The following is a 15038-nucleotide window of genomic DNA, read 5'->3' on the forward strand; positions in this document are numbered from 1 at the left end:
GTAACGAGAAAACGTACGAACGACCTTAAAAGAGGTCGAACAGATCGCCAATAAAAGGCAAGCAGTCGTGAGTTTCGTAGACAACGAATGACTCATTGATTATTGCATTCGTGTAGTAACCGCGGGGGCGGTTTTCGCTCATCTTTCGGTAGAAATGCAACCGTGGGACGCCTCAAGAAAGTCTTACGACAGCGTAAATTGAAATTTTTACGGAATTATTGATTTCAAACTGTCAGATAATCTATCTCCCATGAAACAATTAATTCTCTCTTTTTTTTTTAAATATTCTCTCTTAATGACGAATGAGCATTTGTCTAAAGTGATTTTATACCATTCCCTACAATGTACGCATATTACAACGACATGTGCGTTTCGATATTTTCCAAAGTAATTTTTCGACTAAAATATCTAAAAGCTTAAGTAAAATATCTGAAACGCCCAAAGTACTTAAATTCCAGTCTCCATAGACATTGCTAATCTCAACACGAGAAACCATACCGCCGTTGCATTGTCGAGAAATACGGGATACGTATAGTCAAAGCTTCGAACACTAAAACAAGCCATCCCCGAGGAACGATACATAAAATTCCTGGTCTGGACGCAAACGGCAGGCTTTGTATTCATTACACTCGCCATTTGCGTGTTGGAAGAGTCGCGTCTCTGGACCACCAGCCGCGAAACGTGCGAATCCACCTTTGTACAAGCGTATTTACATTCACGTAGGAGCTAAATGGAAGTTGCATCGGGCAAGGAATGCAGCCTCGTGGGACATCCGTCCGTGAAACGTATGCATCGCGGTCGAACCACGTGGGACGTTCGTATACACTACTGTTCATAAGTCGACTCGAAGTAACAGTATTCGAGTATTGCCTAATTTGCACAAAAATTAACGATAAATCAATAACTAGGATATTAGAATAGAATCCGTAGGCACGTTCGATCGCCTGGCAATTTTATTACCTCGAGAAAATTTGTTTGTCGAAAGAATTCTTCAACGTATCTTTTACCAAAGAATTTTCTGAGATAGTGAAATTCGGAGACAGAGCCCTGAGAACTTTCTCCCAAAATATCCTTCATCGAAGAATTTTCCGAGGTATTAAAGCTGTTAAGGTAATTACTGGTTCTATAGAACGCGTAGAAATTCCAAACTTTTGAACGTCAGTGTACGTCCACTTGTTTGCGATTTTATTGCGGCTCGTACATCCTCCTGTCTTCCCAGAAAATCCTTTGCGTCCGTCTCCGGTGAATCGACTTATGTATCTTCCTCCTTGTAAGCCTTGTCGAGAGTCTCGAATGTTTCTCGTGGAGAATAGTAAGCCTTTGATTTGGGTTTAAGGCGTGTATACTATACCACACAGGGATTTTTTTTAGCAAACAGCGTGGGAGGATGACTGAGAAGTACGTATTTTCGTTTAGAGAGGAATTCGGTTTCGCAGTATTTTGTTTAAACTGTATTATCGAGGACTTTTCTGGAAAAAATGATTGACTTAATATACGAAACAGATGTACAGGTTTGAGTTTTCAAATGTAAGAGTGAAAGAAAAACACGACGTAGTAACGGGTATATTAAAAAAAATTTCATTGATCCTACAAGCATAATTCAATATTTAATGCAAAATAAAAAAAGGGACAAAGGAAATTTAATCTAATCAAAAATTCTAGCAAAGTAATTAAATTATTCAAAAAACGTGTCTAATTGGTGGTAGATATCACGAGGCACGTCTTCGCGTGTAGATGGTGTATCGCGATACTAACTGGGTTTTCGTGTCGAGTCAAGGTGTTTCCTACGTGAACGTAAACACGAGACCGTACGTCGGCCACGATACGAGAATCGCGAATGAATCGTGCCGATGGGAGGAAAGGAGAGAATCTCGTACGGCGGAAGAATCGCGAATAGTTTCGGTGCACACATACGCCATTCTGTCCAGGCAACGCTAATTGCTCAAGAACCTGCCATTAGTTTCTTCATTTCTCTCCCTTGCGACTACCAACTAGGATCGATCGGCGCGATCATTAATTGGACATGTCGATTAAAATTACTTGAATTTCTGAGACACTGGTAAATATTTTACAATTTTTACGTATCTTATATCCGCCGATTAAACGTAAAGGTTAACGTAAATTTACGCAGGTTAAATATACGGAATATGAAAAAGTCAGATGCGTCAATTTCCGATGATACTTATTATCACAGGTTAAAAGTATAAAATATAAGAAAAGTTCGTTATAAGATGTTCTTCCACCATCAATGGTGATAACGAAGATAGAACAACATTTAATTTAACGGATGGTATTGAAACGTACGTAGTGAACGTAGTGAAAAAGAGAAAAGAAAAAGAAAATGGAAGGTAGTAGAGCGATAAAGTACAGAAGGATGCAGTGCATGCACTCCATGCAGCCAGTTGCATGCCATTTGCACTTCCTCCACGCATTGTTCGGTTTCCCTCCGACTTTCGAGGACCTCGTATGCAACGAGGCAAGTTGAGTTAGGTCAACCCTCGATCCGAGGCTGCGTATTCCTCCTCGGATGCATTGTTCCCGCGATGCACCATATTGCATTCCATTATTTCGAGCACATGCGTGCAACCGAGGCAACGATTGATTCGCGAGGGGAGTTGAATTTTACTCGAAATTTCCACTAAACTTGTTGCTGGCAAATCGACGGTAACATCTTTCTTTCGAATATTTCGAATCGGTAAGTTAGATTGATAGGGGAGATGATAGGAGAGAATTAGGTTGACGAGACTCACCTTGCAACAAAAATCCATGCAGCGCGAGGTTCATGGCTACGATCAATTCCTTCAGCCTGAAACAGAAGAATTTTTCGTGGTTAGTGATTAAATTTCTGGCAAAAATTTTATTTTATTTTACTTTCTCACGGTATTATTATGAAAGTATAAATTAGTGGATATTAATAAATGTTTGTTCAATATTGGATATAAATTTATCGAATTTATTCTATAATAAATAACGTAACGTCAATTGATATATATATATATATATATATATATATATATATATATATATATATATATATATTGTCATATAGTAAGTGTAACATTATTTGAAATATTTATTATTTAGAAATTATTCTTTTAAATAGAGAAGAGATTGAGATCTGCGATAGCGTAGATGAAAATACACGTTTCAAAGATGCACTGGTCAGGTTTAAGAGAGAATACGTAAAGTTTCCGAGCGGATAGGAATGAATTTACTTTGTTCAGAGATTCTTGTACGCCTTCGTGCAATTTAGCCGCAATTAGCATCTCTTAGCGTTGCATTATTGCCATCTATCATTCGTCAGTCTTGAAAAGCGGGAATTTTCTGATCGATCCCTCGATTCTGCCCGAACATTGCGTCCGTTCGATCAATTAAAAGCAATTAGTCTTATGAAAGACCACGTTTAAGCCGATCGTACGTGAAATGCGCGGATAATTGTGGCGATTGTACTGCTCTTGGGCAACCTATCCGCGAAGCACATAATTTAGCGAGGTTCTCTAAACAGCGATCGAGTAGTCGTTTTGAACGAATTTTTCAATGTTAGTAAATGCTCCTTATTCTCGATGAAATACAATAAAAGAGAAAAAGAGAACAAACATCGAGCGTCTACAGAAAAGTACCAACTTTATAATCCATCGACCATTCAACACACCTAGATCAATTCTCAAACTTGTTCAAACTCCGAAATCTAACATGTCACTACTTCAAACTGCTCCAAACTTTATCAAACAGGATTCAAACTTTTTCAAACGGGACCAAATAAAAAGCTACACGAGAGTACCAAACTACTAGAAAATTTAGGGTAGAAAAGAAATTTCGTTTAACTGGTTAAACGAAGCCACTGGAAGTCAGAGCTTCGATCATTCGGATCGATAAAATTCGAACATGTGCAGTGGATCAACGGTGGCGCACTCGAAAGTCCTCGTCGGAGCACAATGGCCGCGTTGCAGCGGAATTAATTCAGGTCGAGCACGTAGGAACACGAGCGGGTAACGGTGCCTCTTTGCAAGCCACAAAACGGCCAACGGAATTGTTTCTGGCACGGCAGACTTCTTTTCCCCGTTTTCGCGATCCTTGCTTAAGTACTGAGCCAATTAATAATCTCTTCCTATCTCATGTCAAAATTGATTCGATGCTCTTTACACGTAGTTCGTTCCATCTCATCATTTTCATAGTACAAAATTATCATTACTCTTACTTCTATCGTTAAAGCTTACATTCATATACGTATAATTCGATCCATTTCATTTTTTGAAAACCTTGAAGATCCAACGATGTCAAACGTCGTCAAATGCATCGATAACTACACCTATCGATAACTCCGATTTGCTTTACAATCGACGAAGCGCTCGAACGAGTAATAAATAAATTCCGTGAAATGATCGTCATTGAATAAATGTGGGAAAGGAACGTTGGAAACGAAGAATAGAGGGATCCAGCGAGAGCAACAAAGTCAAGTAAAGTTTCGTCAGATCTTGTAATAGGAATGAACCACCCGATTGTGGTACTTTGTTTCGCTTAGCGCGTCACGAAAACGTCCACCGACGTCTTGGTCGATCGCGGCCCTCGTGGTGAATACGAAATCGAGGAACACGGCCGCCATTAACGTGCGTACAATTCCTGATGAGCCGTGCTCTTTCGTCTCCTGTACCGTAACCATTCGTCGAGGACTCGTCGGGAATTTCATGTACCGCGACCTCGTGGAACCAAAAATCTAAAAATTTGATAAACTCTGAGAACTGAGTTTTTTAATATCAAACGTAACATACTGCTTGGTAATTCGTCGTTTTCTAAGGACGAAGAAGCAACGATAACGTAAGAAGTTGACGGACTTGCAGAATTTTGTTTTTTCGATATTAATGAAAAAGTTCTTCATAGATTTCCTATATACGATAGTTTTATATGAAAGTTTTATGGGAACCTTTTCTTTGGAAAATGTAACATAATGTTCGTCGGTTTGTCGTCTTCTTAGGACAAAGAAGTAACGCGAATGTAAGCATTTGATAGATTTCGAGTAAATATACACGAGCTTAAAGAATCGTTTACGTTGTCCCAGGGAGAAATGGAAATGTGCAGTTATGTGAAAATTGTGATTCATGCAAGATATGATCGTATGCATGGTTGCACGGTTTCTTTCTTTCCTTTGCATCCGTGGCGATCCTCTTTCGCCTTAAAGACGATTTTCACCTTACGTAAAACCGGCACATCGGCCGTGACTCGTTTCCATGGCGAACGACTTTCCCCGATTCTGTATCGCGAACGTTGTACAGTTTAAAAACGATCGATGCCACGCCTTTGGATACTTGCCAGATAATCATATGGTTACTTTTCTCATTACAAACGATTTTACGCTCTTTTCATTCGTCGGGTAAGCTTTCGTACAACGAATTTTTGGTATTGCTTGCGTATAATGATCATTTTTCGTCTTATATAAAAAAAAAATGGAATTTAATTTTTTGCCTTACATAAAAGTTCATTACAATGAACAATGATTTACATCTGCCTGTTTTACGATATTCTTCCTTGAGTTACTTAACAGTTTTTGATCAAATCTTACTTCAAAGTTCCACACCGCAGTTTATATAATTCCTGTGCACTGTATACTTCACACCTGAGAACGGAACTTTACTTAAATAAACTAAAAAACTTTGCTTCTTTCACTCGCTGTAATTTCACTAGACCTGGTAGCGGATCAAACACTTTCCAACGATATCAAACTTGTTTGCTAATACAGTTCGCTAGGAATATATAAAGTATAGTACTTTCCAGTCATTTTTACTGTTACATAGCTACTTACTATTTCAGTAAGGATCAAAGAGAAGAAACATGTAAAAATGTCCGTATCGAGTAAATATTTCTTTCTGCTTTTCCCTTTCTATTTTTAAAAGTAGAAAATTCAAGGACGTCTGGAAAGGCTACTTGACTAGCGACGACTGTATTATGTGCAGGTGAATTCGTGTAAAGAACCTCTAAGCAGGTCGTTTCGTAATTGATTACGGGTCTCATTGATGATTGCAATTAAGCTGTTACACGAATCCTTAACTTTTTGCCTACCTAAAAATCTAATCAAATTTAACGTATTATCGTCATAATCTAAGCTAATCTATCTAACTTGATTTAATTTAAGCTAATATAATCTGACCTAGATCCATTTTGAATCAAATAGCATTCAGTCGTACAAAGTGCTTCGAAACTCGAAATTCGCATTAGAAAGTCGAAGACCGAAATCCAGCTGCGCGAAGCCACGGGGACAACGTCTGAATGCACCGGAGGATTTAGATCACGGAGGACGAGGATCGACACGCGAGGCCGCGGGCAATATCCGGTCGATCGATCTACGAGCGGAAACGAGGACCGTTCTCCGTTCAGAAAAGGGATTGTTCCACTCGACTATAACGTAACACGTTCAATCGTCTCGGGAAAATCGTTTTCTTCGAAACGTAGCGAGGGCGAGTTCGTGATGACTCTGTGTGCCGGGACGAAGTCGATCGATCGTTTTAGAAAGTCGAGGATGCGCTCGAGGAGGATCTTAAATCATTCGTTGGCAAATAAATCCTCCGTTGCCGTTACCTTGACACTTAACGACGCTGTTATGAATATTGTAATGTGGTCGAGATTGAAATAGCCATGGAACGGTGAAATGTTAATTTGTTCGAGGAAACGTTTGCAAATTTTTACGCTTTTTACGAAGAAAGATTTTTTTTCCTAAGACAGAGACAGGTGTCGTTGACGCGTAATGTGAGTTACGACTTAACCCTTAAATCGAGGATTAGGAAATAGAAAATTGAGACGTGCAAGGTTAAGAACTAAATCATTTGCTTGAACTTTGCATCGCTGTGTTCTACTACGGTCACTTTCATTTTTCCAATTTTATTTTTCTAACGAAAATATATCACGATACATCTAAAGCTATCATACGTTAATCTTCTTATACATTTGCTGGCTATTTACTATATTTTACGTTGAAGCGAAGAAAACAGAAGTAGTCCACGATCCATTCATCCGCGGATCTAGAATCCTCGATTCGCAACTCTCGATCTCGAGGCTGATTTATGTATCCCCGAGTGGATTCCGTGTGCTCTAGAAAGATTTTCTCCGTCGATAGCTCGTTCAATCGTTGCGCTTTTACATAAACCGAGGACACAGGTGTTCCTTCAGGGCTAGAAAGAAAGCTGCGCGCTCGACTTTTCATGTTTTTGACCGAGTATCGTCGCGATAGCGATCGATTAGGCAAGAAGAACACGACGAAGAGTCGATCGACCCAGCGATAATTAACTGGTTACGTAAAGTTGTAAGAAAGAAGGATGAATCGTCGCGTGGATGAAATTCTTCCCGATGTATTCCCGGATAGAAAATGAATCGACTAGAGTACTAAATATAAATATAATTTTGGATATTTAGACATGTCTCTGTTAGGTAAATTTTCTTTTAGGAATTTGCTTTCGAAAGCCTAAAATATTTTAATTCGCAGGCCATCAAAATTCTAAATATGTGAAAACCTAAAATATATGTATTCCAATTCTACCTGAATTTCAAAGATTTGACAGCTTAAAATATTCTAATTTCCAGAGCATCCAAATATTTGAGATTTGAAAATACCTAAATTCTCGAACTATCTGAATGCCAAATATTTGGATCCGTAAATTACGCGTGTCTTGCAAAATTCATCGACCATGGAATATCAAGAAACTATTTAGAATTATAACAGCGTTTCTATGACGAAAGATATTTAGAATTGCAATGGGCTATTTAGATCGACATTCGTTCGATCTCGAAATGGACTAGTTACTCTCCCGCATCGTGGGAATCGTACGATTTAGACAAAGACTAATTGATCACTGGCAAACGATGCTGCGTTTGCTTTCACTTTCCATAAAATCGTCTCGAATTGAAACATAACGTCCGAGGAAGGTGGAATCGTGCTACGAAATCGGCAATCGTAGACCAACGCGATGTCAGAAAGAGAATGGAGATTCGCTCTGCTCTCAACCAGCCATCCTTCGAGCTGATTCACTGCGATTGCACGTAGAACGAATACGTTGAAAGCGAGGAGATCTGGATCATCGATTGAATATGTATAAACGTTCTAGAAAATAAGAATAAAACCATGTTTTTCAACGAAAAAAATTTCTTCATTCAGCTGTGATATTTTCATACAATTTAACTTCTGAGAATCCAAGGAAATAGTAAAAGTAACAGTAAAAGGACCGGTATAAGTCCTTAAGTCGTTTGTCAATAATAAATCAAATTATAAAGAATTGAGTTTCCGATATTCAAATACCCAAGACATCTTAGTTCTAATTGTTTAAGTTACTAACATATTGGAGGCCTCAAAATCCAAATTTCCAAAATAATTGAATTTCAAATAACCCTAATCCATTTAAATTCCCAAATATTATCGTATTTAAGTTACCAAGATATCCAAGTCCTTAAATTCCAATTCGCACTACCTGAATTCCAATCTAAATCTCTAAGTACCTGACTGATTAAACTTTCAAAAACCTACAACTGAGATATTTATCAAATTAAATAATGCGAACAAAATATTTTGTTCGCCGAACAAGACAATACTCTGATGTGAATCGTAAAGGAACAATGAGATATTATAAAATACGTAGCGACAAGAGAAATTGCGTTACGATAATGTAACTATTTCCATACACAACTCTGCGCGTTATGCTTACACCATGTGCAAGAGCCAACGAAAAGAAAAATGGACGATTGTAACGAAACTTTCGGCTTTCCCCTTACGTTTGATCGAAGCTAGACCCCCGCTAGACCAGCGATTGCAGACTCAGATTATGTAAATTGTTACACATACAAAACAAATCTCCGTTCTCCGTTCGATCGCTCTTAAATGGCCGATTTGTTGATCGTAGCGCCGATACATTGATACGGTTAACTCGCGTGTGCCTTATTACACTTTCAAAATGCCCGCTGTCGAGGAATTCGAGCGACAATATTTTCAGCAAATGAAATTCGGCAGAACTCTGCGGGTTTATTAACACACAAAGAACGAGATAAATCGATCCTGCCTCGAATAATAATTTCGTCCGTTTATCCGCTGCTTCGGTGTATGGTGCGATTAGATTTTTGAACTCTTGGTTTCTTGGTTCTTTGCAAGTTTCAAATTCGGGGAGTTGCTTGAAAATTTTAAATTTAGAATTCTTCGTTTGCTTTGCGGAATTTTAACTTGCACGGTATCTAAATTCCGAGCTACGTACCTGAATTTCAAAATGCCTAAATTCCAAAGACATTTGGTCCCAGGATATTTAAATTCCCAGCTCTCGGTTTGTGTATCTGAATTCGAAAAGGTTTCCGAATTTCTAGATATCCAAATTAAAAAATACCTGGTTTCCAAAGAACATAAATCAATGTAGATACTTGAATTTCAAAATATACCTGGTCGAAAAGATACCTGAATTTCTAATCATTTTGATTCAGAAATTCTCGAATTCTTAAATCCATCGGTTCGTAATATTTATCGCCATCTACATAACCAGATATACTTATCGTTAAAGATTTTCTGTAACGAATAATTTAATCTGAAGCACAGACCACCAAGCGTAACTCGGAATTCTAATCGCTACGATGTAAAACGTCGAAGAAATGAAATTACACTTCCACCGTGAGTCACTAGGGCCACATCAGCCAACCACGTTAACCGATCATTTATATCTCGCCGCGTTTCCGTGTTACAATAAATTCGCTATCGGGCGATCGCACACAGCGTAACATTATCCATATTTAATGCGCGTCTTTAATAAAACAGAATAAATGATTACGAAACGGTTACGAAAGCTACCGCCCGATGTTAGACTCCGTGAAATGTCAATTTTCTGCTCGCACCGTGATAAATAAACTTATTTACACTTTCGATCTTGCAACATTTTTCCCAATCGAACTGAACGTTATTATAATTCACCATGATCGCATAACCATGTCACCATAGAATCGAATATTTTTATTATTACGAGACTTCGAACCTCGTTTATTTTACTATGCACGTGTGAAAATTGAACAGGCTATAAATCGATCGTCCGTCCTTTCGCCAGACACTTTCGAGGAATTCATTAGAATTCGTTAGAAGTGTCGCGGCACGCTTCGATCGCATTTCGATGCATTCGACAACGAAATAGGGAAACAAATCCTGCTACAAATCTGTTCAACGTAAATCAGTGTCGACTGTTTTGGTGTGTTACAAATTTTACCAATTAGATTGGTCTATTAGTAAATGAAATACTCTCCTTTTTCACATGTATCTTTCACCATACGTGTAAATTAGAATTCAAAGTAATTACTATACGTATTTTAGTTGATCCTACATATTCCACGGTATCGTCATAGTAATAGAAACGTATAGAAATAATGTCAATGATACTGTAATACAAAGTACATATGCAATGACGAGCTAATCGTCAACGGATTGATATGTAAATGCCACGATAAATACAATGACGTGCCAGTAGCACGTTTCTCGTAGCAACTGTGTATGATCTTTCGATATGGAGAAAATATTGGGTTTTTAGTGTCCTAATTTGACTTTAGGGTTTGAGGGATTGGATTTTTACTGACATTGGGCGTTACCTCAACATGAATTCCCAAAGCGATTACAGAGTCACTTTCTCCTTTTTGAAAAGGCCGGATCGATGATGTCAATCGTAAAGAATATCGAACTCTCATACGATACTGTAAATTTCTCTTTACGACTGTAGCCGAAACACGTTCGATCGTTTCGGCGACGTTTACATGTTGTTACAAAGTACTGCACGCCCACGTAACGCCGGTGTAAACGAGGTCGTGTGTAATAGACAGAGTTCTTCAGAGCCCAGCTCGCTCTTTGCTTTCTTCTATTCCATACTTTGCCGTCTTCCGTTACCCATTTCATTTCGCTGATCTTGGAATTGCTGAGCATTTCACGATTCTCGAAACGATTGCCTATTTTCTACTCACTCGTTCGAAAGATAGCTATCTTCGATTTATCGGAATCTTTGAGTCTATCTTAAGACCGATGAATAAGAACGTTTAACCAGATGAATCAGAAGTTGCAGGATAGTTACGAAGCATTCCGGGGTCAAGAGACTTTAAACTTCATAATCGTGAAATCTTATGTTCCTGCTAAAGGAACCTCGCGGCTATGTAATCTGGCCATGATCGTCACAGAGCCACAAAATGTGTTGCAGACCGTACAGAAACTTTAGGTTTCGAACCTTTAGCAAGAAATGGTACTGCATTTAGACTATTTGAAAGTTTAACGAATTTCACGCTTCTGCCGTGCTAACGCAACCAACAGCTAACATTTTTGGCTGCAAGCTTTTTTAACTCAAATTGAAGGGGTAAAATCAACCCTCCAAATGTCGATACCATAAGCCTTCGCCAAAGTTAAGATTAAGATTTGGACGACGGTTGGATGATTCCATAGCCGGGTTTCAAAATGCATAAAATTTTGTTTGATTACAGTACCCATGTACACCGATGTTTTCGCAATAAAGAATGTAATTTTTCATTGTTAAATGCACAGTCGCTGTATTTTTTCAAACTAGCAGCTTCATGGTACCGTGCGCTTAACAGAAATACTTTCACGAATGATCGAATGAGAAGAAGCTTCTTCGATACCCATCGTATTTCTGTCAATGTCTATTTTGTCAGATTAGATCGACCAGCCAAAGGAATTCGTTCGAAATCGACAACGGAGGAAATGAAATCCTCGTAGCGGAGAATGGAGTTACTGTAGTGTATCGGTGTATACACAGGGTATCTCATTGAAATCGAACGTCTAGATTACTTTCATTGTTATCGACGATAAAATAAGATAACGTAAACCCCTGTTAATAATTTTCAGAATGTTTTTATGAATTAACGTTTTTTTTATCATAAACTATACATTTCTTATAAAATGATAGAAAATATATTATTACTTTGCAAAGGATATCAGTGGCCTTAGATCGCTCTTCAAGATAATCTTGTGCGAACAAACTTTTTTCAATAGTTTCAATAGCAGTGAAAGTATCGGAGATACTTAATTTCAGCGAGACACTCTATATAGCAAACGAGAAATGAATTCACCCAGCTATCTTCGAATCGCGAAACATCTACCGAATCTATTAACATCGAATAGAACACAGATGTCTCCGTAAAAGAGATATCGCGTTAGAAACGAGATTGGACGATTAAACAGAAAATCTGATCGGGTCTCGATCGCTATTGGCGTCTCATTTGCATTACAAATCAGTCTTTCCCACTGTAATTTTCGTACCTCCTTGTTCGTTATAAAGGTTAACAGCTCAATTTTGAGATTAACTGATTCAAGATTAGTACGTGAAGCAGTTAAACGTGAGATAATTACAAGTTTGGACCGCAAAAGATTGTTATATTTTCTATAAATAAATCATGTGGCGGAAGATATAGTACATATATATATATATTATTGTAAAAAGTTATAACTTATAGTCAGTTCGTAATAACGATGCCACGATCATTTTAGAAATCAATTTTCTTGAAAACGAAACCTGCTACAAGAAAACTTATTCCACATTTTCGACTCGACTTTTTCAAAAGGATTGCATTTCACGAATTAAAATATTGTTACGTGTCTTCCCGAGAGAAAGCTGTTTACTCTCAGAGACCATCTGTAGAGAACTAGAACTTTGTTAGAAAAACGTAATACTCGAGCTAGTAAGAAGAACGAAATCGTCGGTCTCCGTTAATCTTCGTTGAAACGCTGCTCGATTAACGTGTTTGGTTCGATTCAGTCTCAAGTAGATTCACCGAGGGCTCTGACGTTTTCCATTTTCTTTGACGGCTTTATTGAATGGAGCAGGCGTAACGATGGTGAAACTGTGCCTCAGCTGTTGAAAGTCAATCTGAGAGTTGAAACTCGAAAAAAGAAGCTTACGAGTGAATCCAGATGAAAAGCAGAGGTACAAGGCCGGACATTGCATTTTGTAATGCCTGATTCACGCTGCACGCTTCGCTGTCCTCGAAGCAGCTCAAGCCACGTTCACGCTTGCACGGATCATTGATTCGATCTTCGAATGTTTCGTGAAAAATTTTCTCACAAGTTCCAGCGATAAATTAACAATGATAAATTCGACGGAGCTACGTTTTCGAGAAAATTGGATCTGAAATATCGCAAGTTAACCAAGCGAACGCGTATTTGGCAAATTTTCAAACCCGGTTTTCTCAAAAACGAGATCTCCATCGAGAAAACATTATTCCATATTCTCGACTCATTTTTGTACATGGAATAATCTCCAGTTCGAGTATTTCATCTCGCGTCCATGAATCTTGCTTCAGTAAGAAAGACAAATAAAATTTCACTAAAACTAGGTATGCAAGATTTCAAAATCGCGAACTATATTACTCATTTAGATCACGTGTATCTATATGATTATGTAATAATTTATACAATTATATAACGGCAATTAGCCAACCATACGATAAAATTATCGTTCAAAACCCGTTGATTTCGAATATTTATATAAGTGGTGGTAATGAAGTGTAAAGGAAGAAGTTTTTTCTAACTGCGGTTTCGAGAACGAAGAAGAAAAGGGGTAAAACCATGGAATGCACAGTGAGAACCGTTCTTTCCGTAATACGATACATTCGGGAAAGTACCACAATACATTTTGCCGAGTAAAAACCGACTTACGTAACACGGTATCGATTATCGTTAGAGAGTTATCGATCGCGAACGGATAGAACAAGAAAAGCAGGGAAAAAAGGAATGCAGCACTTTTTGTACACTTTCTAAGTGCATTGTGGAAAACTCTCACGATATTGGATAGTGTGAATTCATCGTCTGGTCGAAGAATTGCGAACACGAATAGGTACGAGGAAGAAAAGATTCGCGAATATTAGTGATTTTGCGATAGAAGGAATTTTTAAAATATTTTACTATTTGAAGATTAATAATATTTTAGGAATTTGTTATTGAAAAGTGGGAAAATTCGAAATGAGAACCAAAGAATTATAAATATCAATTCCAATGCAAAATTTCTACAAAAGATTCGTTTAAATCTGAAAAGCAATTTTCTGTATCGATTAGTTTTCAATAAAATTGTAAATCATCTTTCACACATCGAACGACAAATTCAATTTTTTCAATCGATTTTTCCAGCTTTCCTGTTCACGTTACACGTTTTTCCGAAGGAGAAGTGACGGTGTCTCGCGAGGAAATGTGAAATCGATACGCGTCGATCGTCATCGCCGGGTAATCAATAGTCGCTGGCTGGCTTGCGATTCGCGGATAACTTGGCGAGTGACAGAACTCGGTATTTTTCACCGTATTATCTAAGACGCGAATTACGAGGAAAGCAGAGCAAAGAGTAAAACCGTCGTTCTCGAATCCGCGCATTTACATATTACTTCGAGTACGCGCGCCTTATATTTTTTATTTCTTTCGATTACCCAAGAAATCCTGTTCCGAGTCGTGTTTTACGTAATATCCAGCCAGACGAGAAGCTTGAAATATTTGCTATATACTATTATGTAGATCGCTCGAGATTTTATCAAATAGAATTTATAATTCAAAGACTTCAGAAAATTATAATCTTTATCAATGCGATAAAATAAGATAGTCCTTCGACGATCTTCGTATATGGAAAGCTCTAGTAATGACACTGCGCGAAATCCAGCAATTTTCTACCCTCTAATCACTATATCTCCGCAAGCAACAAATTATTTTACATTTTCCGCGATCCCCATACATTAACTAAACAAGTTGCTACAAGAGTCAACTGTGATACGTATCCAGCTACGGAACGCGTAATTGCAAAAGGACGCAGGATAAATAGAATTTATCAAATAGTCTCGATTATTTTATACGTATCAAGCCCAGTGTGCAATTGCAAAAAGAAAGTAGAATATAAAGTAGATCAGGCTCGAGTAGATAATTATGACCGAAAATGTAGAAAATAAATAGGGTTTATTGATTGATATCGAGCATTTTTCTCGTTCACGGTTGGCGGTCTTACGCACGATTACCGACCTTTAGAAAGAATGCAGACATTTGAACAAGTGGTTATCGAAAACGAAAG

The 15038-nt window shown here is 38.0% G+C and overlaps 1 protein-coding gene across 6 annotated transcripts in view; it reads right to left on the reverse strand.

Annotated features, from left to right (window-relative positions):
- The window catches only part of LOC117237636 (FK506-binding protein 5-like), a 62325-nt gene that overhangs the window by 25360 nt on the left and 21927 nt on the right, over positions 1-15038 (reverse strand). For all 6 annotated transcript variants that reach the window (XM_033501799.1, XM_033501798.1, XM_033501796.1 and 3 more), the window contains one exon: positions 2751-2806. In XM_033501799.1, coding sequence (XP_033357690.1) covers positions 2751-2784 — 34 coding nt within the window. In that variant the 5' untranslated portion in view covers positions 2785-2806. The remainder of the gene's footprint in view (positions 1-2750; positions 2807-15038) is intronic.

This window comes from Bombus vosnesenskii, unplaced genomic scaffold, assembly GCF_011952255.1.
Source record: "Bombus vosnesenskii isolate JDL3184/JDL3185 unplaced genomic scaffold, Bvos_JDL3184-5_v1.1 scf7180000013395, whole genome shotgun sequence".
Taxonomy (NCBI): Eukaryota; Metazoa; Arthropoda; class Insecta; order Hymenoptera; family Apidae; genus Bombus; species Bombus vosnesenskii.